Below are 27,578 nucleotides of genomic sequence, written 5' to 3' on the forward strand. Positions count from 1 at the left end.
ACTTATTATGCTGTCGCCTCTGCAGGAGATGTAAACTTTGCCTGCAGTTAACCTTCCTTTATATTCAATATTGCCTAAAAAGTACCCAAATAGTTTTATAGGCTGCCCACCATAGGCTAGAGGTTTGATGTCAGGCTTGAATACCTTGACCTTACCACACAATTCCTTATCAAAGAACGCTTTCGGTATTAGTGAGATTTTAGCACCTGAATCAAAAAGCATTTTGATGCAAGAACTGTTAACACATACATCGTCTAGAGGACCCTTACATTTTTTATCACCATTAGGTAGATAGACCTCCCCACAGTCCACATCATCATAGTCTGAGTTACTTTCTTCTTCTATTATTATCTCTTTAACGCGCTTACCCTTATTCACCTTTTGCGATTTGCATGCTCTTTTAAAATGACCCACCTTCCCACAACTAAGACATTTAGACTTAATCGCAGGACATGATTTGTCATTAGCCAGATGATCAAAGGCATTACACCGGTAACATTTGAGCTTACTATCAGTTTTGGGTTTAGCAAAACTTGGCGAAGACGAGGGGACTCGTTGTGAGCCAGAAGACTTGGGTAAAAGCTTGAATTGAGACTGTTTTTTACTGACATGAAGTACTTTTTCTTCCGGGACACTCCTTTCTTTTTTTTTTATCGTCTCAACACATACAAGAGAATGTTCTATTCTTTTTGCTATGGCTATGACCTCATCCAGGTCAGGATCATCCTTTTGCCAAAGTTCATCTTTTATTTTCTCGATGTTGCAGCCGAGCATGAACTGATCGCGTATTCGCTCCTCAAGAGAATCTTCAAACTTGCATGTGGCTCCCAACTTCCGTAGTGCAGTTACATAAGTTTCCACCGATTCCTCTTCTTTTTGTATTCGTTTTCCAAAATGATAGCGTTCCAAAATTGTACTTATCTTTGGAAGATAATGTTTGTCAAGCTTTTTTATATTTATCTCAAATTCATTTAAGTTTCTAGACTCTTCTTAGTTTAAGTCAGGTAGGTGTTCAAAAACGTCTTGGCCCTCTGAGCCAAGACAATGTAATAAGAGTGCAGACTTCCTCTCAGCGCTGAGTGACACGCCACACACCCTTGCATAATTTAAGTATACTTTCTTCCATTTAGACCACCGAATAGGTGGATCGCCAGGATCAGAAAGAAAGAATGGCGCGGAAGTTACATTTTGCATTTCTATTTTCTTTTAAGAAAAAATGAAAACAGCAAGAATTTTAAATAAGATAGACTTGTGAATGACACCTAAGGAAAAAAACAATTTGGTTAAGAACAGAATAAAACTCCGTAAACCTGGAGATGTAATGTGACAGCAAGAGCCAAGTGATTCTAACTGTAAAACTATACAAATACTATAGTTTGTTTCGTTATATGCTGATAAAACACACTAACAGGATGTAATATAACCTGGATTATAACAAGAATAAGTATAAGACTGTTATACAATTATCTAAGTACTTCAACAAGTTATTTTATAAGCACATCAGCGTAGTTGAATGTTAATCTGTGCACATCAGAGTGATAATTTTGAAGTTGTGTGCACAAGCGTGGTTTGATTATCACTTTTCCTTTGGTTTCAGCTGCAAAATGATGTTTCCAACACTTCTTTAATTAAGGAGTTATATTTTCTCCCATGAAGCCTCACAAACGTGTCCCTTCAAATGCTGCGAGAGTTGCTAGGCAACGTATAGACAGAGCCCGTCGTTTATGTTCTTTCCTTGTCAGACACGAACACAAACGTTGCCAGGAAACGCTGCCAGGAAACGCATACCGCTGCAACTAGGCAACGAAGAGTGACGTGAACAGAAGCTCAGAAACGCGAAGGTAGAGTCCGTCTTCAATGTTCCCTTCACCTCCGCTGCAAGCACGCAACAAAGGCTGACGTGAACAGGAGTTCAGGACGTCAGCACAAGCAACGCAATGGCATCTTTTGATCCGGCTCAACGATCCTCGAGCTTAAAGACCAACGCTTGGGAAATAGAAGCGCGAGCTGGCACGCATCAAAAGTAAGCTTTTAAGTACACCAGTACAGGAGATTTTAGACGAGCTTCATCCCTTCCTTGCTCATTAGACAACACGAACAACAACCACTCCCACTCAAAGACGAGGCAATTGCTTGTCCGTGGCTCTAAATTCACGAACTCGTACACTGTAACATACCGCCCAAAGTCTAAATTTAGCACAGAAGCCAAATAATCCCTCGCCGATAAGAGAACCAGGCTTGAAACTGCGCACCGCTTCGCATAAAAGTCTCACAGGTCAAGAAATAAATACCTTTTCTTTACTTTTGTTGATATTTATGTAAAAAGGGTATACCCTGACGTCCCTTTTGTGCAGTCTGATCTTCTGTAATTTAGCGGAGCCCCGGTGGGCCAGTCAATGTTTTTTGACCTGCTCGATCATTTTTGAATACAAGCGGCCGGCCCAGGAGGTTGTAGGCCCGTGCTTGTACCTTTTTTCTCTGCACAATAAAAACTTTAAAAATAAATAAATAAATAAATACCTTCTTGAGCCAGAACCGTGAGGAACGTCGTGTTGAGACCTTGGTAAAAAAAAAAAATTAGTCTGTTGATGTATGAGCAGGAGAAAAGATCCCATCCATCGTCGCCAGTGTGAAGAAGTTGCTGACACCAATCTGTCGTAAATCTTCTTTATTCAGGACATACATCATCCAAGGTCTCATCCACAGGAAACCAGGCTTCAACTGTCCCCAACAGAGACATCATCAAGCAGATGTCATTACATTCTATTCTTTTATAACATTCCATGGCCTGTCATTGAATACCTGCATGCTATGCAAACATATAGCAATATCAAGGATACCACAGCGCCCAAGCGCACTCTTGCTGCAAGACTGGTGTGCAGTGAGTGTAAAAAGTTCACTAAAGACAACTCTACTCCCAGATGTAACAACGTCAGCCATAGTTTGTACCTATTCACCCACTCAAAGGTTGTGGATAGGTCCATAAAGGCCAGGTACAGTGGACAAAGCAGAAATAGGTTTATTTATTGACAATCAGGCTCAGATTGAAGCATTGCTCCACTGTATCCAGCCCTGGAGTAAAGGCAAACTGAAAGAGAGAGAGGATATTATTGTCTTTTGCCCACGGTGCAAGGCGATTAAAAACCAATCTACCATTAATTTTAACTTCACTCTCACTTAGAGAAATTGGCCTGTAACATTTAGGAGACATTCGATCGCCCTTCTTAAAGATGGGCACGATCGTACCTGAGGCCCAGGAATGGGGAATGTTAGTATTTAAGGAATAATCAAAGAGGGGCCCACAAATCGGCCCTACATTTAATTAGGTCGATTGGGACCCCATCTCATCCCAATGGCCAATTATACCTCACAAAAAAGCTCAAAGAACCCTGGTGCTTACTGTGCAATAAGGTATCTAATTCCTCGTAAGCCTCAATGTGGTATATTGTGCTAAAATGAGAAACTTAGTCAGATCCCAATATGTTACAATATAAAAGAAGACTGTCAGGGATGTTTCTGATCCTAATACTTTTAACGGGATCCCAAAAGGTGTTACTGTTATTCTCTACTGCAGCACGCTTTAAGAGCTCCAAGTCCCTTCTGTGCAATTTGGCCTTCCTTAGTTTTAAAGTATTTTATAAACTGGCGGGCATCCCGCACTTCAGGCCCAACTCTAGTGGTGGCAGGTAGGGTTTCCCTTAATCTGCAGTTAGCCACAGAACACTGATCGCCAAACAAAGCTGGGTCTCCCTAGAAGGCAGGAACGGCTTGAATAAAAAATGCCTGATACCAAGGGTTAAGCTATTGTAATTTACCAACATGTCTTCCCATTCTCTATCAGCAAGTCAGGTAAGGAACAGATCTGTGTGGGATCTTACTAAAGTCAAGGTATCTGCTGGATCTTTAAGATGCCAAACAAGGCTAAGGCCATCAGACGAGTGTGGAGTAATGGGAACAGCTGTTGGGGCATGTATATTCCTACTTATTGTAAAGAGTCATACAGCTAAAAGGGCATTGTGGTCCCCCAATCCGTCTGTAATACCTCACCATTTGAGAACCAGGGCATAAAACTCCTCGTCGCAAACAAATAATATTGGAGGCATGGCCTCGCCCTCTAGAAGATGGCAGAGTTGGGCCACTCAAGCAAACACAAGGAGTTGGGCCACTCCCACTGAAAGAATTGACATGGTTAACTAAATCATATCCGGCAATATGTATGTAAAGCTCCTCCCCTCTGCTATCAGTAATTGACAACTTGCTGGCAGTTAGGCCCAGGGGAAATTTCTGTTATGCGGCAAAATCTTGCAGAATGTTATTCTTTTAATGTAAAATTCCCCAAATTACTCCTTTTCTCGTTATTACATGCCATTTGCGGCAAAAATTTAGCTCTAGTGCACAAGAACAACCAGAACGTGAACAGCTTCTATTTGTGGTGCTTGTGTTTTCTGTGTTATTTTTGTAGCGCAAAATGTGTCCCACTTCTATAGGGTCAAATGCAGGTAAAGCATTTTTCGCAATTTCACATATTTTTTAAAAATTTCACCTAACTAAGCAAAACCAAATCATGCAAATTTTGCCCATCTTTATTGGTAATGCACTCTGTTATTGGATGGCGTTATCATTGAACGTTCCTTATCAACTCAGCCTTGTCTAACTAAAAGGTTGAGCCTTCGAAAGTCTAGATCTAGAAATGTCACTCCTACTTAGCCTTTTATCTACCCAGACCTATCAATAGCAATTCCAATCTAAGCAAGATCCAAGGTACTGTCAACAGCTCTAAACAACTCTAAACCGAGCAAGCCTGAATTTGTAGTAGAAATGCAGAATATAAATGTTGTAAACCAAAAATGTGAACCAGAGCTGTTAACTGTAAATGTCACACTTTAATATTTAAAATTTGTTGTTGTTATAAACATTCACAGAAATGTCATGCAATAACAAAGTAGTTATCTGTTGAGCCGGCAAAGAAAAAATAGAGTACACAAAACACATAATGCTTTTTTGAGTATATAAGAAAAAAGCTAGGGGCATATTCTCAAGGATCTATCGTCGAGTTAGCTGTAAAAGTGACGATAAAGTTATCGCACTATTCACAAGCTGGTGCTAACAGCCGATATCACCAGTTTTCCGGCGATAGCAGCTGCAAAAAACATCGCCACAGATGACTCCGGCAAATAACGCTAATGAGATGCAGAGTAGGCGTTCCCGTGCTAAAAGCCGCGACAACACCACTTCGTAACATTCTCAACGACCAGCCAGATCGGCGATAAGTTCACAAAACATGCGATAAGGCGTGTTAGCAGCAGGGATATAACACCTGCTCTTACCTGGTGTTAAGTCGGACAAAAACCTGCACCATCAAAGGGAGCCCAGCCCAGAGCCACACCTGCAGAACGACAGATGCCATGGAGCCACTAATCATGCAGCTCGGAACCCCAAGAAGGCCACAACACCCACAGCCACCACACCCAGGCCCATCCCACCCCCCCCGGACCACCACAGAGGCAGCGCAGACAAAGACAGCGGACCTACAGAAAATGCACCAGCCGCACAGACTGAACACCAGAGGATGTCATGGCCCACTACAGGATCAAAAGGACAACCATCCTCCGCATCCTGACCATCATTGCCCACAGGATGAGGGTACCAACACGGCGGACAACCATCATCCCTCTGCAGACAAAGCTGCTGGCTGTGCTGTATATGTTGGACTCTGGTACCTTCCAACCAACAACTGCCAGAGTCGGAGGAGTCTCACAGCCAGCCCCATCAAAGTTCCCCACACCTGTCCTTAATGCCATCACCTGCTTGGCACCCCAGTACCTTCACTTCCCACATACTGAGCAGGAACAGCTGGAAACCAAGCAAGGCTTCTACGCCATAGCTGCCTTCCCGCACGTGTTGGGGGCAATCGACTGCACACATGTACTCCTCGTGCCCCCTGCCGACACTGCACACAATCACAGCAACAGGAAGCACACGCATTTTATCAATGTGCAGGCAATAGTGGACCACCGTGGACTCTTCATCAATGTCGTCGCCAACTACCCAGGTAGTGTGCATGTTTCCTTCATCTTCCGACAGTCCATCATCAACCAGATCTTTGAGGCTGGCACCTATGGGAATGCCTTGCACATTGGTAGGTACCAAAAGGACACACCACACACCTCAACTCCACAGTCATGCAACTCACAACTCTGGGAATGCACACGTTACAAACTCACACACAACATGCCAAACAACATGCCTACTTACCAGACACAACAGCGCAACTTACTGTGGTGACCTGGGCAAGCCATGTACATGAGCCATCAACTGCATGGCACCTCAGCCACACAATAGCATATTATGGGGAGAGGTGGGATCCATGCATGTGCGAAGAAGGCAAGTGACCCATGAATGAGAATGTACACAATGCCAAGTGTGGCGTGGATGTGCTGGAGAGACTGCAGTATGTAGACCACAGATATGCCCATGTCGACATATACTGCTGGTGTTTGGAGTGTAGTGAACGGTGGACGCAACCATGTTACCCCAGGGAGTGGGGAAGAGTGCGGAAAGTAGCTCATTACGTCCCCCCCTCTAAGCGTGAGTGGAGTGGGCTGGCCCAATGTACGCCAGGCCAGCATAGGGATGTAAATAAAAAGCCTGTAACTCTGGGCGTGGTTCTCTTCCAGAATGGCCAACGTGTCTGCCAGGGCGACGCCTCCCAGCACGCCACAAGGCCGATGCCTTGAGCGGCAGTGCCTGCGACCATGTCCCCCAGGCTGCAGGTCCCCAGACCCTTCTTGGCCGCACCTGCGCAACCAGGCCACTCAGCTCACCATCTGACACCGGCATGTGTCAAAGAGGGCCCACCACGTGCCTGTGCAAGCTCCAAGCCCGAGGCATGCGTCCTTGGCAGCCTCCTCAGACCTTCGCTGTCCTCCCCAAGACAGGCCCGCTGCACTCCTTTCTCGTTGACGTACTCCACTGGCCTACACAGCGGTCAAGTAGGTCACACATTTGGTGCTGAGTCTTGATCATACAATGGCCGAGTACACATATGAATGCAGAGTTTAAATCACTATACTCCCTTGAATGTGGTGCCACTGACTCTGTGCATAGCATTCCAACCACACGTGTTTGTGGGCCCTTGCTGACTATGCCTTCGGCCTACACTGCGTTACAGCACCGCGGGGTCATCTGTGTGCTGCCTACACTGCGGTCCAGCAGGCCTCACACCAATCCAATCCAGTCCGTACCAGGCAGGACACGGCATCCCCGCAGGCTGCACACCCGCTCAGCTCTGGTGCTTCTACCTCCGTCAACCACAAGTCATCTCCACATGCATTTCATCATCATGTGTTAGAGTTCCAGGAGGAGCTTGCTGAACAGCGGTTGGCCAGCACTCCCCACTGCCTCCGGCCTACACTGCGGTCAAGTAGGTCACACATTTGGAACTGAATCTTGATTTATTCATAGCAGAGTTTATATCATTGTACAGGCCTCATCGCAGACTGCATCCCCTTTCAGCCCTGGACACTCTCTGGTTGAAGTTTGGTGGCGTCTGAGTCTATGGCCTGGGGGCTGTCTTCATCATCATGTAGCTGATACTGACTTGGTGGTAAAAAGGAGTCTGTAGCATTCTACTCCTCCATTTACCTATTTTGGCTTGCTTCTGCCCTCTGCCTCATGCCCTGGAAGGGCACCTTCCACTGTCCCCCGAAACACTCCGTGACATTCTCCTTGGACATCAACGAGGACCCGCTCAGCTCTCGTGGCCCCACCTCAGTGCACCGCAAGTCATCGTCCAATGGCGGTGTGGCTGTACCAGCCTCAGAGCAGCCCAGGCCACTAACTCTGTGCAGCTCAAGTCATGGACCCTGTCTGATTGACTATTGGATGGCCTCTGTGTCAATGGTTTGGGGCTCATCAATGCCATGTGTCTGTGGTCCTGCGCTGTCCGCTGCCTTTGGCCTCAACTGCGGTCCACCAGGGCTCCCACATCAAATCGAGTGCTGACCTGCCTGGACGATGCATCACCGCAGGATGCACACGCCACCACCGCCAGGACCACCTCCAACCAACAACTGCCAGAGTCGTAAGAGTCTCTCAGCCAGACTATCCGAGTTGCTCACACATTTCTTGGATGCCATCATCAGCTCAGTACACTGCTCAGCTCTTCAGGTGCCACCAACTCAGTGCACCACAACTCATGGACCCTTTCCAATAGATCATTTTTGATGTGGACAGCTCACGCAACAATGTCACCTCAGGCAGTGGGGAAGACCTGGGACAATGATGGGGAAGATGTGGCCGGTGTAAAACACCCTACTGCAGCTGCAGCAGGAATATCCCAAAGGGACCCAATCTTGGATAATTTCTTCATATGAGCACGATCAGCTTTGGTGCCCCTACCTCAGTGCACTGCGACTCACCGACCGTTCTAATTGGATATTGGGGACCTCTGTACTTGGTCCGGCTACCAACATGATGCTTCGCAGTTGTTTATGTAATGTTGGTGTTTTCTGTTTCCGCTTTAATGGTGAACACTGTTCAAGCTGTTGCCAGCACCAACCACTCCCTGAGGGCTGGCTCACACTCACCCCACACCCATCCAGCAAAGGCATCACAAGTCAGGTGACCGTGGTAATAAAGAGTGGCCGGGCGCACGTGCCCGTAGCCAGTTAAACTGACTATCAAAGTGTGTCTGTGTGCTCATTACGTATGCATGGTGGCCCCGGGCCCTACCACATTACGTTGTACAGTGGACGCAACCATGTCACCCCAGGCAGTGGGTAAGACCTTGCACATGTAGCTCTGTCGTCAGCCCTTCATACGTTAGAGGAGTGGACTGGGCCTGCGTATGCAAGTCCAGCGTAGGGGTGTGAATGATTGTCCTGGGGCTCTGGACATGGTTCAGTACTGGAAATGTGCAAATGCGTGTGGCTATGTCGCAGTGTGTGTGTCCGTTGGTGAGTGTAAGTGGTCCCTGATAGGAATTAGACACCCACTTATGTAATCGAGTTCGGCTGCCATGAGTTCGAACCCCACCCGCACCTGTTCAGCCACCTCCTTCTGGCAGTCTGACACCTGGCCGTGGAATGCGATGTGTGCTTCTGTGAGGTGCCGGGAGCCATCGGTGGTGGTGTGTGCTTCCTGCTGTGTGGTCTGTGCAGGGGGTGGGGTTTCCTGGATGCAGCTGGGCTGTCCTGCTCCTGGAGGTGGGTTGCCTAAGATGTCCATGAGCTGTTGTAGGGCATCGGTGTCGAAGGTGTGGAGGTCCTCTTCATCATCACTGATGAGTTGTCTGGTCTGCTCTGCAGAAGGTGTTGATTGTCCCTCTGCTCTGTGAAGATGCATTTTCACATTGTGTTGACATGTATGTTGACGCATTGTTCATGTTTACCTCGGGACTGCATGACAGTGTACATTGCGACTGTTTGGGAGGAGCTGACTATTTGATGCGGGAAAGTGGACATTTGAACTACATCACGGATGTGTGGTTGTACACGTACATTTTCATCTCACTGTTTCCTGCTATGCCAGATGTGATTGGCCAGTTTCCATGCCAGATGTGATTGGCCAGTTTCCACGCACAGGCGGGACCTGTTGTGTCCTCTGTTCTGTCGTAGGAGTGTTTCACTTTGTACCACATAGTCGTCAATGTTGATGTGCTGTTATTGCTATGTGTGTGTGCTGCATTGTGGGTGAATCGCCCCTGCTGCTCAGATTTGGCTGCCCCTTATCCCTTTCAGGCGTTGTGCCTTTAACTTCTGTGCTTCGACAGTGCTGGGATGTTTTGGACTTGGGTATATTGGGCTCTTGGTCGAGTTGTGACTCTTGGGCATGGTTTGTCCGCAGGTGTTTTGTTGCGTCAGGGGTGGTTTGTGCACATAGTGTGGCCTGCTCCTTTCCGGATGTGGTCCACACTCAGCCAACTTGGTGTTGTGGCGTGCACAATGTCATGTTGATTGGACTGCAGCCATGCTAATCATCATGTAGTGTCACTTGCATTGTTGGTGTGGCTCACAAATACGATTATTTGCTGGGTTTTGCACGTGTGCATGTGTTGGTTGTGATATTGGTGATGTGTGGGGTGGGACCCCTTTGGGCACGCTGTGGACGGGGGCCTACTTGGTGTTTGTATGTGTGCTGCAGTGTGCCACGGGTGTCAGGGACATGATCCAGAGTCATTGTGGGTGTGCAGTGTGCTCTGCTTAATTGTGCATGTGTGCCAATGTGCCTGTCTCCCCCCCGTCCCCCCAGTCCCTGGTCGGTACTCACCCTGTTGATGTTGTGTCAGGTCATGTTGAGCAGTGTCCGGTGCCACGACTCCTGGCACCGTATCCCGACTGCTGACTATGGCCACCATTTTCTCCATTTCATCCAGCTCCTGGTGTGCCGCTAGACCCCCACCTCCAATCTGTGTTGCTGCTTTCATGTTGGCATCGGGTTTCTTCTTGGTTTTGGCTTTCACATCCTTCCAGCACCTCTTGACCTCTTCCATTGTCCTCCTCAACGCTACAACTGCATTCACATGGTCCAAGATAGTCTGCCATATTTGCGTTTTTTATGCCAATGACACGTTGGATGTGACAAACAGTTGTTGGTAGTGTTCTATCACCTCTGTGACGATGATCTGGTTTTCCTGTGGACTGAATCGCGTCTTCATCTTCCTCTTCTCCTTGGCCTTCCCCGACCCCGGGGTTCTTTGCTGGTCGCCTATGGGGCTTGTGGGTTTCGCGTTGTCCTCTGCACTTGGTCCGGGTGCATCCATGGTGCTACGCAGTTTGTATTATTTTGTTTTTCGGTGTTTTTATAGTGCATTTTCTAGCATGACACGTGGGAATTGTAGGCCTGTCGCTGCTTATTGCTTATTTTTGTAACGCGATTGGCCACATCGCAACTTTTTTCGCATTCGTGTTTCGCGTTTTTTCGGCGTCACGTTTGCTTTAACACGGTCATTTGGCGCGTCATAGTGAGACTATCGCAGGGTGCCTCCGGGTTGAGAATACAACGTTAACACAGCGTTATTTTCCTGCGATAGACTGCGATGTGCAAATTTGCGTTAAGCAAATTTTGCGATAGTTATCACACGTTCTTGAGAATATCCCCCCTAATGTTTAAAGTGTTAGGTAACAGTTTGTGCAGTACATTGTACCTTTATTGTCTGCCTCCTAAATCAACATTGCAGAGTACAATGCTCACATATCTGGTGCAGTGTCACTCAGGCTGCCGCGAATGAGTTTTGGTGATGCAGGGGGTCAAAAGGGGGGAGTTACCAGAAGAAATTTTGGGGGATTCCGACTGTGAATAAAACACCACCAGCAGAAAGCGTCGTGGCTATGGGAGGTGGGGAATAATATGAGGGCTAACAAATGAAAAATAAGGTTATGTGTTTATTGGCACAAGACTGATGTCAAAACCATTGAGATACATGATAAATATGCTATTACCAAAGTCTCTGTATTTGAATCCTTCCTCCTTATAAGAATAGACATAAATCTGTAACCAGCCCTCCCAACCTCCTTCTTCCTAGTTCCATTTCCACGTGCCAAATGCTTAAGTCGTGCATCTGTTTTTCGCAGTGCGGGGTACCACATAATTTTTTTATTTCCTGGTGTACAACATCTTAGCGGTGTGAGCAGGCATGCGTTGCACTGTGTAGGAGAAATGATTAGTGTTCTGTTTTTTTTGGTAATTGTTGCTGGGTACTCGGGATAATTGTAATCTTCCACGTTCTTGTACCCTTAAAGTCGGTTGAGGAAATCAATCAATCAATCAGGGAATTGTGAAGCGCACTACTCGCATGTGAGGGTCTCGTGGTGCTGGGGGGTGCAGCTCCGGGTCAGCCGAAGAGCCAGGTCTTGAGGCTCTTCCTGAAGGTGTGCAGAGTGGGGGCGCATCTGATGTTGATAGGGGGCTCATTCCAGGTCTTTGCCTCGATGTAGGAGAAGGCTCTTCCACCTATTCTGGCTCTGCGGATGCGCGGGATCTCGGCGAGGTCGGCGGATCGGAGGTTTCTCTTGGATACGTGGAAGGAGATTCTTTCATTGAGATATTGGGGTCCAGTGTTGTGGAGGTATTTGTAGGCGTGGGTGAGTATCTTGAAGGTTACTCTCTTCTCGACAAGGAGCCAGTGGAGGTTTTGCAGGTGTTGGGTAATGTGTTTGTGTCGAGGAATGCTGAGGACGAGTCTTGCTGAGGTGTTTTGTACGGTCTGGAGCTAGCGGAGCAGGCGTTTGTTGAATGGGGCATAGAGGGCGTTTCCATAGTCTAGTCTGCTGGTTATGAGTGTGTGGGTGACGGTCTTTCTGGATTTTGGGGGGATCCATTTGAAGGCCTTGTAAAGGATACAGACAGTGTTGAAGCAGGTGAAGCCAATGGCATTGATCTGTTAGGTCATGGTGAAGGAGGAGTCGAATATGATGCCGAGGGTCCAGGTGTGGTCCATGGGGGTGGAGGGGCTGCCGAGGGAGGTGGGCCACCAGGTGTTGTCCTATGCAGAGTGGGAGGGTGGAAGGACGAGGACTTCTGTCTTCTCCGAGTTGAGCTTCAGGCAGCTGCTGTTCATCCAGGATGCGACATCCTTCATTTCTTCCTGGAAGCTGAGTCTGGTTGTGTGGGGGTCCTTGGTGAGGGAGAGCATGAGCTGGCTGTGGTTGGCGTAGGATACTATTCTGAGTCCATGCTGTCTGACGATGGCGGCATGGAGGGCCATGTAGATGTTGAAACCATCTCTAATCTTAGTGCAAAGACTTTCAGCGTTCTAGGGGTCCGTTTTCTGGGTAAGTTTGCATTTTTTCATTGTAATGGCACATATTCTGTTTGCTGGAAATGGCTCTTTCTGCAGAGTCCCCCCTGACTTTTTTCCTGCAGACCTCTAATTTTTGCTGACTTCATTTTTGTTGGCTTTAGGACTCTGTGCACTTTAACACTGCTAGCCAGTGGTAAAGTGCTTGTGCTCTCTGCTTTAAACATGGTAGCAAAGGCTTATCCACAATTGGCCAAGGAGCTCTGTCATCCACGCGTGAAGAGCGTTGCAGCCCACAAACATCCACGGCCGCTGCCGCTGCAGGGGACTTATAGTCGCAGGACTCCCTGCATCTGCACACCATAAGCGCAGTTGACCATACCTACATCAGATGTGCTGCAGTCCTGCAGCGTTAGGAGCTTGCTGATCCTGCCCGTGGGCTAGGAGCCTGATGCTGGTACCCGGAACCCTGCTCTACTTGCCTAAGGAGCTCTGCCATCCCCGCTGCAGCTGGGGACTTCTAGTCCCAGGACTCCCTTGGTCTGCACACCTGAGCGCAATAGACCTTGCTACATTAGGTGCACTGCAGTCCTGCAGCACGGGACATGCCTGGTAAAGCCTGGGCTAAGGGCGGGCTCTTCCAGCACCCATCCGGAATCAGGAGGAGGTTGGGCCACCCCTCTAACGTGCACTATCAGAGAGTTTGGAAGGAACTGTATTGTTTATTAGACCTGTACTTCTTTTGGAATATGTCAAGTGGACTATGACTGCTGGTCCTAGCGAGTGTTGGCACCCCGAAGGGCGTTACCCAGGCATAATTGGCTCCCTGCCTCTTCATTACACCTTAGTGTTGCGTTAATTTTACTGTTGTATGCGTATGGGGAAGAGAAATGCATTGGATGGGGTGTGGGGGTGGTTAAAAAAAAAGGAAAAAAAAATATTAAAGCATCCTGGGGGCAATTGTGTAATGGATAGAATATATGACATTGTTGCTGAGTGTGAGGAGATCCTAGACTCAGATGTCATTGCTCTGCTTGTCGGCAATGGGTCAACTTAGTCTAGGGCAGGGCCAGTAAACAGAAACGCATTCCTAAAATGTTAGAGAAACGTAGTAAGAGGGGGGTGGTAACCAACCGCACTTTATCTGAAACAAATGTAGATAAAGGTAGTGCCTTAAAGGATAATGTACCCTCTATCCCAGATGTTCCTTCTTGTACATGTTACACCCCACTTCAGCCTTTACCCAATAGATCACTGTGGGAAGGGTGAGTGTGAGGGGCCCACCCGCAGAAGCTTCAAATTCTACTCCTAAATAAGAAGCGGTTTGCGAGCTCTCTGAGCTCAGAACCGAAATAGAATTTCTTAAGTCTATGGTGCGTGACTTAACAGCCTTAGTTAACCAGCTCCTCAAGGGTAGAGTGGACCCCTGCCCACGGGCTGGTTTTGGCCATAGCTATCATTCTAGCTGCATTCCTTGCAGTCCCGTGGCTGTGCACAGAAGGTTACTCATAGAGCCCCAACAGCAACACCCGGCCTGATCTCAAGGAAGACATGCATGATAGAAGGCAATAGTAGGTCAGACCTTCGAGGCAATGGGAGGATTACATGTGGTCCACGGGGGCCCTAGTTTGGTAATTTTTGTTGCCACATTCGAAAGGGATCTGGTGTTTCTAGCTGCTTACAAACAAAGCTTCTGATAAAATGATATGGTTTGCCACAAGAGAATTGGAAGGTTCAGCTGAATGTAAAGGAATAAGGCCATTCGCCATTTTAGGGGTTGTAGGTCCGTCATCAGGGAAGAAATCATTTGGGCAAAAAGATGTACAATTCCCCATAGCTCTACTGATTGCATTGAATTGCTGTTAGCAAATAGGATTTGGTAGATAATTTGGTGGTCCTGGACTTAAGAAACTACCCCTCCATCAAGGTCTAATATCCAATTCAAGTAGTATCCAGTATTTAGTAGGCCTGCACTCAATAGCCAGCCCCTGACTCCAAAATCTGGGGATGGGTCGGAGTTGGGTATGGTTAATTGAAGGCAGCAGCAAGGAGGCCAGGTGGTGGGGGGAGGTGTTTCAAACAGGTAGAGTGTTGAGGACTTCCAGATACTGCACCCTCATGTTCATCTGATCCCTATCAGACTTTCTGTCAGTCTGGTGTCCATAGGCCAGCCATTGGGGCAGTGTAGTTGGACCCCCTCAATTCCGAACCCAGCACTATAGTCGATTACTCCTGGTACTCGAGTTTATCCTGCCCCTATTGACCGTCCCCAGTCTCACAGTTATCCATAACAAAGGCATCCTCTAAGCTCTCGCTGGTCTACTGGAATATAGCTGGAGATAAAACACAATTGTCCTTATCCCATTGGAATGCGTTTCTGTGTTTGTGCAACCTGTAGACATTTGTATCTTCCAGGAACCCTGGAGCATTGATCCTACTCCTAGGGCTGGGTTCCCTTCATTTCTATTCACCCACATCACTGAATAAGCATGTGCTCTCCACTGAGGGCCTGCTTATTTGTGTAAAGATCGCATTGAGATGCAGCGTCACCCAATTTTATACTGGCAGCCCAGATCACCATTGTTATCTATAATATCTATGCACAAGGAACTCAGGGGGTAGGCAATCCAATACCATGCAACAATTAGAAGAGCTCCAGGATAGGAGAGACCCCTCTCACTTTCTGATCTTGGCAGGAGACTTTAATGTCACCTTTGAGCCCCTGGCTAGGGATGATGTGTGTGGGGCAGTTGAGGAAGACTACTCTGGCACATACCGATATTGGTGTTATCTCCTGTCAAAAATGATCAAAAGCCACTACCCAGCTTAAGGCCTTGTCCCTAGAGTTTGGGTTTAGAGCTCTTAATGGAAAAACTAAATCAGATACGTTGGGGGCTCACACTTATAACAGGATCAATAGTTCAAGTCATATAGACTATATTGTGGTGGACCTAAGTGTGTGGCACTTAGTGACGGACATGGATATTTGGGCCAGAATGGAAAGTTATCACAATCCCTTAAATCTAAGTTGGTTGACACCGTGGAGTTGTTTGCCCAACCAGGCTAGGCAGAATGTACTATCTTGTGATCTGCTTTTGACTAATGGTAAACAACATTTAAAGTGGCGGCACTTAGCACTACAGGTCAAGACTCTGCATCTTATAAAGAAGGATCTGTTGGAGAGTACCTCGGAGATCCTAGCTCTCAGTAAGGTGGCAGGGGGGTTAGGTGCAGTCACTGATAGGAATTTTAGTGTTTTTTGTGTGACTGCTCCAGCAATTTTCGGCACCTGTGGTAAGAACCAAGCCCCTTAAGCACCCAAGGACCTCGAACACCTTGTTTAATAGCAAATGAAGATCAGTGTGAGCACGATCCTTCAAGGCCATTAAATCAAACGATGTACCCCTTGTAAGATCATTAAGGAAGCTCTTTAAACAGACCCAGGTGGAGGTGAAGAAGGAGTGGGATGAAGACAGATGGTGCCTTCTAAAAGAAGCCTGCAAAGATAAAGATCCCAATAATTTCTGGAGTTTGGTTTCACAGTTTGGTGCCAAAGTTGAACCATTGATCGAGAATCATATTGCAATAGAGGACTAGCATGCCCACTTCAAAAAACTTTATTCTGAAGTCATCACCACCCTTGTACCTCCTCCCCTCCAATTGGTCTTTGATGATAAATTACTTGATCTAGAGGAAATACAAACCTCTATTGATGCAATTGTGTGGCATTAAGCGCCGGGTCTGGATGACATTCCCGGTGACCTTTTTCTATATGAGAAGGATAGCTGGGCTAAATGCATCAGGCTACTTTCCAATGCCATAGTCAGAGGTGCTCCAAATCCTGGGTCCTGGAAGGAGGCTGAGGTGATACCAATATATAAGAAGGGCGATAGGAATTATCCAATAAACTATAGGCGTATCAGTCTGACTCAGTCCAGAAGGTCTTCTCCCAACCTCTGTTGTAGAAGATCCAGGACTGGATAGATGAGCAGTGTATATTGTCACCCCTACAAGCTGGTTTTAGGCATAGGATAAGCACCACTGATTAGGTTTTTTACTTCCTTCCGATATATTGTAAAATGGTGGTCATTGGGAAAGGGCGTCTTTTTATTGTTGCTTTCACTGACCTAGAAACGCCATTTGTCCTAGTTCCCAGAGCAAATCTTTGATGTGTGTTGCTTGATATGGGCATGCCCATGGAGATTCTAACTATTGTGGTCCGACTCCATGAGGATAACAGTGCCAGAGTTAGGTGGAGAGATCAAGGCCACCTTATGGAACAATTCAGTGTGTCCAAGGGTGTTCACCAAGGATGTATTCTGGCCCCAACCCTTTTTTTGCTCGATCTGAATTATGTTATCCAGTTTCTTGCATCTAAACCCGTACATGACCTATCGCTAAAAAAGGAGAATAATTTGACACTCCTATTTGAAGTATTTTGTGCCATGTGGGGTCTTGAGATAAATACACTGAAAACCAAGTATATGGCAATCAAGCCCCATAAACCCTATAGGGGGAGGCCTACCCTGGGTGGGATTTCCTCAGAGAGGGTTGATACGTTTCAGTATCTGGGTATCACCTTGCCAGATAGGATGTCCTGGAAACTGCACATTACAAGGTGTCTTTGAAACATTGGCAAACAGTTAGGGCACTCCTTAAAGAACAACAAACCACATCCAGCCAACTTGTTGCTCCAGGACTCCAAATTTACGACCTTAAAGCGTTGGGAGGAGCATTATACGGGCGAACCTCTGGGGCATTGAAAGATGAGATGAACTATCAAGTATAGAACATATGTTGCTGAGGAACCTGGTGCACGTTCCCTCCTGCACAATGTTACAACCATTAAATCTGGATATGTGCAGGAGATCAATAGGTGATAAGACCAGACTGTGTCCTCTGCTGTATTGGTGCAAATCAGGTCTAGAGCTGAAGTATCCTTCTACACCATGGCTCTTCAAGAAGTAGTTTCTCTTGACAATACTAAATAATTTGCATGGCTTTGGAATGTAAAATATTTGCTGGCTGGCCTGAGATTTGCCTCTGGCACGTAATGAGCGATTAAGCTCTGACCCGGGAAGACTACCTACGTTTAAATAGGGCTATCACACAAGTGTTATTGACTATGTTTTACTTGATGTAAGGCTTTGGTCACTGCTCGCCGATCTGAAAGTTGTAACTCGCGTAGACAGTGACCACAACCCCTTGATCATATCTCTAACTGGGAAAGCTTTTAAAAAGGCTTTAACCACTTGTCACACTGTGGTTCCACAGGCTATGTAAGCCAATAGTTATAGGAGAGTCTCCTGGCCCCATGTAATGTCCAACTATTAATTAAACTCAGAGATCTACCACTGTTTTTCTTTCCGTCTGCTTATGCAGATATCCAAACTTCTGCAGTGCCAATCTTAGACATCAATGAATGTTTGTTTATTAAACTGCAGTGTATCTTTTAAGAAATGTGATCACAAACAGTCAACCCATGCGAGAACACCAAAATGGTTTAACTTAGAGTGCAAAATAACCAAAACAAAATATAAGAAAGGCTGTTAAAGGATGCATACGTACAGACATTTTTTAAGTACTGTCCAAGTACAAAGTGGCACTCGCTAAAGCTAAAAGCGATTGGGATGACAAGAACTGGCAGGATCTGCTGTAGGCTGCCAAAATAAATGACAATAGATCCTTTTGGCAAATAATTTCACATGGGAGTCTAGACAGTGTGAATACTCATCGCCATCACTTACAGCCCAAGAAGTGGGTTGACCACTTCAAAACACTGTATGCCCAAGAAATATTTGACAATCCTCATGTGTGAGACCTAGAACCCTTACAGAGGATATACCTAATCTAGTCCCTAAGAGGACAACTGGGATAACTTTCAGCCTAGAGGATAGTCTCTCTGCTATTAGCCGACTTAAATCGGTGCAAGCCCCTAGACTAGATCGAATACCCGGTGATCCGTACAAACCTAAACCTCAAATATGGGCTAGTTATGTTAACCTTCTTTCACATTCAATTGCTGTTTGGGGAAGAATCCCAGGGACCTGCAGGTGGTAGAAATTATTTCTGTTTTTAAGAAGGGTGATGCCTGCAACCGTCCAACGATAGGCCCATAAGCATAATCAATAACTTGCAGAAATGTTTTGCAAGAAAGTTTCTCAACAGACTACAATATTGGATGGATAATGAGCAGCTCCTGTCCCCACTCCAAGCGGGTTTTCATGCAAGGACTTCTGACTAAGTTTTTAGATTTGCTCTCTAATACTGGAAATATGCATTGCCCAGTAACCAAAGATTAAATGTAACCTTCATAGATTTGCGAGCAGTGTTTGACCTTGTTCCAGTGAGAATCTTTGGAGACTGTTAATAGAACTGGGAGGCCCCAGTAGTCTGATTAGTCTTACCGCTAGGCTACACGAAAAAATTATAAAAATGGCTGCTGTCCGTTGGGGCAGTAAGGGCGAAATGGCCAACCATATTCCCATCCTCCGTGGTGTCAGTCAGGTGTGTGTTCTCACCCCCACCCTGTTCATGCTGTATATCAAGGATGAGATGGAGGAACTTATGGCCTGTAAACATGACTCTCCCGTTTTAAATGATAAAAAGGTCCCCATACTTCTTTTCACTGACAACTTAATTCTTATCTCAAAGACCCCCATAGGTCTTCAAAATTTGATTGATAAATTTGTGGAATTCTGCATAGCAAAGGGTCTAGAACTGAATGCGACTAAAACAAAATATATGATCTTTGGGAAAGGTACTGTTAGAAACAGCACTGTAAAGGTCATTAGCAAATCTCTCTAAAGGGATTTTTGTTTTGATTATTTGCTAGTCAAATTATCTGACAAGCTCAACTAGGAACCCCAACTTAACAAGAGCTCCCTGTTAACAGTACATAGATCAAATGTCATACTTTGATTACATAAGCTGACCCAATCTCGCTCAATATCACCAGCTCTCCTGGTATACCGCACCAAGGCTCAGAGAGCAGCACTGCTTGCAGCAGAAATCTGGGGTTACGCTGACACCCAGAACCTGGCCACAGCGAGAACAATTTTATAACATCACTAATCTTGGGTACTGTCAGCACTCTACTAATCCCTCTTTTCCTAGATCTGGGAATCAATCGGATCTCAGATATGGCACAACTGAGACCATTACTCTACTGGATACACTTTTGGTCAACTCCAGAGCTAATCGATGTAGGCATTTCCTAGGGGATTTGATGAGAATGCATAGTGCTATGAAAATTCCCTGGTTGAAGTTTGTCTATAGTTGGTATGGGAAGCTAGGTTTATCTAAATTATTGGACGACCCTGGAAAAATCCGCAAGGCAGAAGCTGTTGTTTTAAAATCAAGTTACTGGGCCTATGTTCATGATCTACAAGCTGTGAGGGGAACCCATGGACATTTGACCAAACAATTCCTCGAGTTTCAGCCCAGCATTTAGAAATATTCCTGGATACCATTACACCACTCCTTGCAAAACGTGTATATGCCTGGTATTATTTGGGCAGTCTACCTTTAAAAGGATTTAGTAGCAAATGGAAAAAGATCAGGCTTCTGATACGTGCCCAGCCTACGGTTTGGTTTCTGAGTCATAGGAGCAGGTCCTGTTCTTCTGCCCAGAGTATTACGGTTCCCAACTCAATTGGATGCGCCCAATGTGCCTACTTCTGGAAATCACCCGCTATTTAGCTGCCATGAGAATTTTAAAAACTGATACCTCAGGTCCAATTATATTCTCAGTCAGCTGCTGTCTATGAAAGGTTTGGTTTAAAAATACTAATTTTATTACTGTACCGCATTAATGAGTTGGTGGTAAAAAAAAATGTAGTTATTATATTTTAGCAATGTGTATGGTGTGCTTCTTGCTGAACCATATTTTTTTTATTTATTTTTTATTTTGTTTAACTTTTGAAAAGTTATCTTGTAACTTCTGGTCTAATCAAATCTGCTGATACTACACAACTGTTTGATTGCTAAGACATTTTAATTTTGTATATGATTGGGTTTTAATTGCTTTGTTAAATACTTTGCACTTTACAAATCTTTGCACAGAGTGTGGAGTTCAGTTGAACTCTTGATATTTTGTATTTTATCAATTTTGCACTTTTCTTACGATTTGCAATGATATATTGCTAACTAGTTGAACAGCCAGCATTATTTGGTATTTAATATTATTCTTTGGATATTCACTGCAAAGTTTTTAAGAGGCAAAAAATGCACTGAAAATCAACATTTTCTGACTGTTGTCTGATACTTGTAAATTATTTATTTATTAGGCTTTTTTGATGTTTTTATGATATCCTCTGATGGTTATGGCAATCGAATAAAGTACTATTGAAGTAATAATTTAGTGCATGAATTAGGTTTGAGGGTACAGATTACTGTTATAAGCACAGTATAAACAGTGCAATGCCATGGCTACCACAGCCATTAATTTTTATGGCTGTAGAAATACCCTCTAAGAGCCAAATGAAGTAGGGACCTCATTAGGTTGTGTTCAGCAACCTGGGCTTACCAGGAGAGTTCCCAATCTATGTTATGTTATGCAGATTTTTAGAGCGTGCTTTCACCTGGGAGGGCATTCTGGTGCTAAGCAGGTGTGAGGCTGGCCAAACCTAGGGCTTAGTCAGACTGCTTTAAAGAACAGGTCTTCAGCTTCTTGCAGAATTCATGAAGTGAGCATGAAAAGGCTCTCATATATAGCTGAATGTTATTCCATGCTTTGGCGCGATGTCGGAGAAGGCTTAACCGTAGGATCTTATTTTCCCTATCATGCAATTTGTGCAAGTAGGAGTATGGATGGGCAGAGGTGTTTGGAAGGTTTGTGAAAACATGCAATTATTGATGTATGCTGGGCCATTGCTATGTAGTACTTTGAAAGTGTGGGTAAGGAGTTTGAATTGTGCTCGTTTTTGTATGCGGAGGCAGTGTAGCTCCTTCAGACATGGTGTGGTGTGAGTGCGATGTTGAGAGTGATTTTGTCAGCTGATTCTGAATGGTCTGCCACCTTCTTGTGAGTTTCTTGTTTATCCTGGCATAGAGGTTGTTCCCGTAGTCCAGCTTGCTTGTGGCTAGGGTGTGCGCAACAGTTGTCTGGGTGCTGATAGGGATCCATTTGAAAATGTTCCTTTGCATCTTCAGGGTATGGAAGCATGACGCATTGATGACGTTGACTTGGGCGGTCATGTCAGCTTTGCTGTTGATGACGATCCCAAGGTTCTTGGTGTGAATGGTGGGTGTCAGTCCAAGCTCTGTTATCAGCAGGTGGTATCCCATAGTGAAGTGCTCTTCCTGAAGATCACAATTTCTTTTTTTTTTTAGGTATTCAGCTTCAGACATTTGGCCTTCATCCATCAGGCAATGTCAGTCATGCAGACATTGAACTTGATCAGGGTACGGGGCATGAGGTAGAGAAGGAGTTGTGTGTCGTTAGGCATAGCAGAGGACATTGATTCGTGAGAGCGGATGATGCTGGCTAGAGGTATCCTGTTATGTTGAAGAGGGTAAGGCTCAGGGAGTAATCTTGTGGAACTCCACAGATGAGGTTGCATGTGTCCAAGGTGTATGGTGCCAAGCTTGATTCATCAGACTGCTTATTTTTTTTATTCAATATCGTTTAGGAGTTGGATGAGCATTGGGTGAGAGACTGTGTCAAATGTTGCAGAGAAGTCCTGGAGGATGAGGGCCATCATGTCTTCACCATCCAGAGTCATGCAGACTTCATCTGTGCAATGAGGGCAGTATCTGTGCTGGAATCTTAAATGGTTTACCACCAAAGCAATTGTAGGGCACTGTTGTCGGTCAGAATGTCAATATTTGAGGATTCAGACAGGTGGTTATTGATCACAAGGATTTAAATTGATGGATATTAATCGCCCATTTGTCAGCTTTCATAAATGCTGGGAGCTGGTAGTTTGGTTCTCATCATATTCTTATTATTCAGTTGAAGACCAGATGTTATCAACAGCTTCCATTGTGTCTGCTTTTTATTCCTTTAGCTTTAACTTTGTTTTCTTTGGCGATAGTTCATAAACACTAAATCAAAATCAGTAGCAAATTTAAAACATGCATTGTCAGCCTTGATAAAGCTCAAATGTGAACCAATCTTTGTAAGAAAAAAACTTGTTGGCTTTAGGAACAAAGGTGGACACACACCACTAGAACTACAAGTTTCTATAAATATAAGGTAAGAAGAACATAAATATTCAGTAAAAGGCTTTTAAAAAATAATAAAAAAACAGGACAGTGACAATTATACACCACTGAAGTAACAAAAAAATTAGTTTGCCCAATTATGTAGGCCTCTTTGTACGTCTATTGAAAAGAAGCTAACTAGAAAGTTGCCCTATCTGGATATGGCTCTAACAAGCAAAAAAAGTCCAGTACCTGCCGGTCATACCGAAAGAAGTAATACCCATGTGGTGCAAGAGTCTCTAAGTAACAATTTCATCCCAATACTGGTTTAGCAGTTAGCAAAACGATAGAGCGGTGTCTTATGCATCAGGCATAGACCTATTGGATATTACTCAGTCCAAATAACATTTTCACCTACAAAAATGTATGCACTGTAAAAGCAGAGCTCCACGTTCTACAGAGCTTTTGATTCTGAATTATTTGAGGTTTTGAATTTCCATTGCTGTCTGTGCGCCTCTTACAATTTGCCAAAAGGATATAATGGAAGCAAATCGCAGTGGTTGAGTACTATTGGTAATCTTTCACTTTCACTTTCTGCAGGTTCTTTGACAATGCTCTTTGCTGGAGGCTGTGCTGGCACTGTCAGTTGGGCTTGCGCAAACCCCATGGACGTCATTAAGGCTCGACTGCAGATGGATGGTGTTAAGGGAGTCCGGTACCAAGGCGTCCTCGACTGCATAATCACAAGCGTCAGGCAAGAAGGGGCTCATGTCTTTTTGAAGGGAATCACATTGAACAGTGTGCGGGCCTTTCCTGTCAATGCTGTGACCTTCTTCTGTTATGAAACTTTAATGAAGTTCATGTGCTGACTTATCAAGATGGTAGATTCCTGGAAAGGCGCAGAACAATCAGTGTGAATATGACATTTTTCAAAGCTAAATTTGACAGAAAACAAATGCACAGTAGAACCTGTGGGTTCCATCTACTCTGGTTCCATCTACTCGGCAGATCTAAAAAGAGTGAACTGGTCCTCTGACACAATAGGGGCTTTGGCGCAAAAACTTGAATTGCACCTTCCTAAAACTCATCAACTAACGTGCTTAGTTAGAGAACAATGGTATTTACCGATGGCTTCGCCAAACAGTTCGCCACTAGAGCAAAACCAGCCAGGGTCCAATTTGTACCCACTCCCCTGAGCAGGCAAATACTATACAAGGGGGATACCTTGAAACATCTAAAATGGAAAGCCAACCAAGCCCTTCATGCAGTTCACCAGTCCCTTCTTAACGAAACAAACAATGCTGGCCTTAGGGTGACAAAACAAGAATTTAAGCGAGCAATCTGGGCGATCAAGAGGGAAAGTACAGAGACTTTCTGGGCCAAACTGATCTGGGACCTCAAGCACCATAACTCCAACACTTTCTGGAAAAGGCGAATGCTTTAAAAAATCCAACTCATTGCAGAATGGAATCTAGCATCTCAAAAGAAGTTTGGGCCACTTACTTATACACAAGTGTAAGACACAAGACACAGGAGCCGACCAATCTGAGAAGATTGCCTTGGTAGTGGGATGGCCACAGGGAGCATGTCCACCATAGTTGCCAATCACGTACTCTGGCTGATAACAATGGGGTGAACCACAGGAGCACCAGGCCCAAAAGGTATCCCCCAGGCAATATACAAGACAGACCCGGCAAAATGGGCAGAAGCATAGGCCCCACTCTTCAATCAAGCTCTTTTAGGATCAAAGATCCCAGACTAGTTGAGAGGCTCACTCATCTCCCCTGTTTTGAAAGGAGGGAACAAACTCGAGCCAGGGAACTACAGGTTAATAGCACTCATCGATAATGAGGAAACCTATTATGCCTAGATCCTAATGGAACAAGTCAACGACTGGGCCACTACGAACTCAATCAATACCCCCAACCAAACAGGCTTCACAAGGAAAACCGGAACTTCAACAAACACAATGGCTCTATCTCTCATTTTTGATTCCTCCAAATTTGCAAGCATGCCTCTCTACCTCCGTTACATCGACTACCAAGCACATTTTTTTGTGTAAATCGTAAAAGGCCCAGGAGAAAACTAAAAGACTGGGGCATCCTCCCACCTCGCCTGAAACCAACTGAAAACCTATACTCTAACACATGAATTAGAATCAAACTAGGGAGCTTGGTTAATTTATCAAGAGCCCTTTCAACAACAAGTGACCTCAAACTGGGGTGTATCCTGGCACCAATTTAATTCTATCTTTTCCTGGCAGATCTACCTCTAGCCTTATCCTCTGTAAACTCGCATGCTCCAAAACTAGGGTTGATACAGCTATCAAACCTTGTTTACCCTGATGACCTGGTACTACTAAGCCGAACCAGTGTTTCGTCTCTTGGGTGCCACCCAAGCATACGCCTTGTTAATGGGTTAATATATACAACAAAAAAACAACAATCATGATCCTCGCCAGGAGCAGACTCAGAGGAAAGGCTAGCTGGCATATTGACTAGAGCAAGCTTGAGGAAACAAATAAATATAAACACCATGGCAATTTATTTGATAACAACAGCTCATTCAAACATCAAAAGGAGGAAATTCTATGGGAAGTTGATAGCCCTGCCATGTTTAAGAGCCTCAACAGTCACTCGTTCAGCCCCATACTAAAAATTGCAGGGTGAAAGTAGTCTGAGCTCTGGCCTACGGCTGCGAGGCTCTACGGGGCAGGGAATCAATAATTCTGGACACAACATTTCAAGAATATACAGGCAAATTTTCCAGCTCCCCCTACACACATCATCAGCCCAGATAAGGCAGGAGTTTGGGTTCACGAAACAGGCCTATGCCAGGCAGGCAGCCTTCGCCATCTTCTGCCATACGTTAATATCTTTTGAAGAAAAAACAATCAACTACCATGCATTGGAGGAAATAGCAAAATGCTCTCAAGACTATCTTGACGCAACGATTTATCTGCTCAGGCTAAGAGATATATGGTTGGCTGCAGCGAGCCATGACACCTTTAAAAGAGCTGTTAATAAAGAAACTAAAATAATATATTCACCAGAAGACAGAGCAACTCTAGAAAAGCGCTCCCACGCCTAGTCAATATTAAACAGCTACAAGGCCCTGGAACAGCAGCAATACCCGAGAGAAGCTTTAAACTGCATGATAAAAAATAAAGACCTAAAATATTGCATTGGGGTTTTATCCCCAAACATGTACAACTTGCCTTGGCCGAGGGCATAAGGGGAAACGGCCTGTTCGACTATGTGGCCAAGTGACTGAAGACCTGGTGCACATTATCTGTCTCTGCAAGTCTACTCTAAGCCTACGTCAACTATGGCTGTGTCCACTCTGGAACCAGCTAGGAGTGCGCTCATGCAGACAAGCCATGCTGGCCTGCCTCAACTCAGTAGATCAGAAAACAATAGCCCGGACTGTAAAGTATCTACAAGGAGTCGAGGGGACCAGGACGACAGCTATTTAACTGTTGCAGAGTCAGAAATCAAACCATACTCCACTCACAAATGTAGCTAGTTTGCACTCGACATTTTAACTGTATTTTTAACTCTATTTGTTAAATTGAAATCTTAACATTAACAAACTAGATTCTCACTTTAAAGCACAATTTTAAAACCAGTCAATCCTTTTTTGTTTCCATTTGCACTTTGCTTTTTGTACTAATCTTCTCCAAACGACAGCTATTTGCACTAGCACTTTGTATTTTTGTAATGATTTTAATTAATCTAACAATAAAGATTGACTTGACATGACAAAGCAAAAGATGGTTATTGGTTAAACACTTCGCTACAACTCATTGCATTTTAGAACTTTCAAAAGATGAAGCAAGAACCAAATGAAGGAGATGAGAAGGTGGATTTTAAAATGGGGTTATCATTTGTCTGTTTGTATTTCAAATTACTCCATGTTGCCAGCCTCTGCTCGTCCTATGGAGCTGTTCTTCCAAAATTATCTCTGCCACTATTGATGTACTTTATTTCGGCCAAAGGCCATAAAGGTTTTGTAACATTACAAAACATTCACGATATCATCTAAAATGCATCAAACAGTATATATCACATGTTCTCATTAAAATAGTCGTCAATCTTTAGATTAAACAATGTAAACCGGCCGCAAGACAATCCATTACAACACTTTTTTAAATTAAATAAAACCTCATATGGGACAATTAAAATTGCTGGATGCTTTGTGCATTTGTATCTCTGCCACTAAGAAAGTCTCATTGGAATAACAGATGTTTTAAGTTCAAACCATGTGTGTTCTTAGGCGACCTGAGAGCTGTCGCCTCTCAGCAGTATGAGCCATAGATTCTGTGACCATATGTAAAGGCACTTATGCAAATTCCATAACTGTATCATTAAGAAAAATATGATCTCCTTCTTAGACATGGTTCATCTTAGATACTGCAGAGCGGGATTCAATATCAAATATTTCCAGGTTACAATTACTTTATCTTCTTTTTAACTAGTATTTCATCCTAGGGTTGACCGCTGCATGATACAAATTCATCTTAGAGAGACAATTAGCAAATGCAGCATCGGAAATAATGAAGACCTTTGGTGTCGTTTAATATCCATTGTGGAGACCGACTATGGCAAAATAGGTTCTGCAGTATTTTAGCGGGGGGAGGGGGTGGGGTTGATAACAGACTAGAATGGATGAGCCAAAGTCAAGTGGCATCAGT

General features: G+C 44.8%; 1 protein-coding gene across 5 annotated transcripts in view; it reads left to right on the plus strand.

Moving 5' to 3' along the window:
• The window catches only part of SLC25A45 (solute carrier family 25 member 45), a 227,318-nt gene extending 200,668 nt beyond the window's left edge, over positions 1-26,650 (plus strand). For all 5 annotated transcript variants that reach the window (XR_014968647.1, XM_085625507.1, XM_085625509.1 and 2 more), the window contains one exon: positions 23,486-26,650. Coding sequence is in view for 4 of the 5 variants with exons in the window: in XM_085625507.1 (XP_085481633.1) it covers positions 23,486-23,754 (269 nt within the window). In the remaining variant the exon portion in view is untranslated. The remainder of the gene's footprint in view (positions 1-23,485) is intronic.
• Positions 26,651-27,578: the final 928 nt, after the last annotated feature.

The sequence above is a fragment of the Triturus cristatus genome, chromosome 9 (assembly GCF_964204655.1).
Source record: "Triturus cristatus chromosome 9, aTriCri1.1, whole genome shotgun sequence".
NCBI classification, from domain to species: Eukaryota; Metazoa; Chordata; class Amphibia; order Caudata; family Salamandridae; genus Triturus; species Triturus cristatus.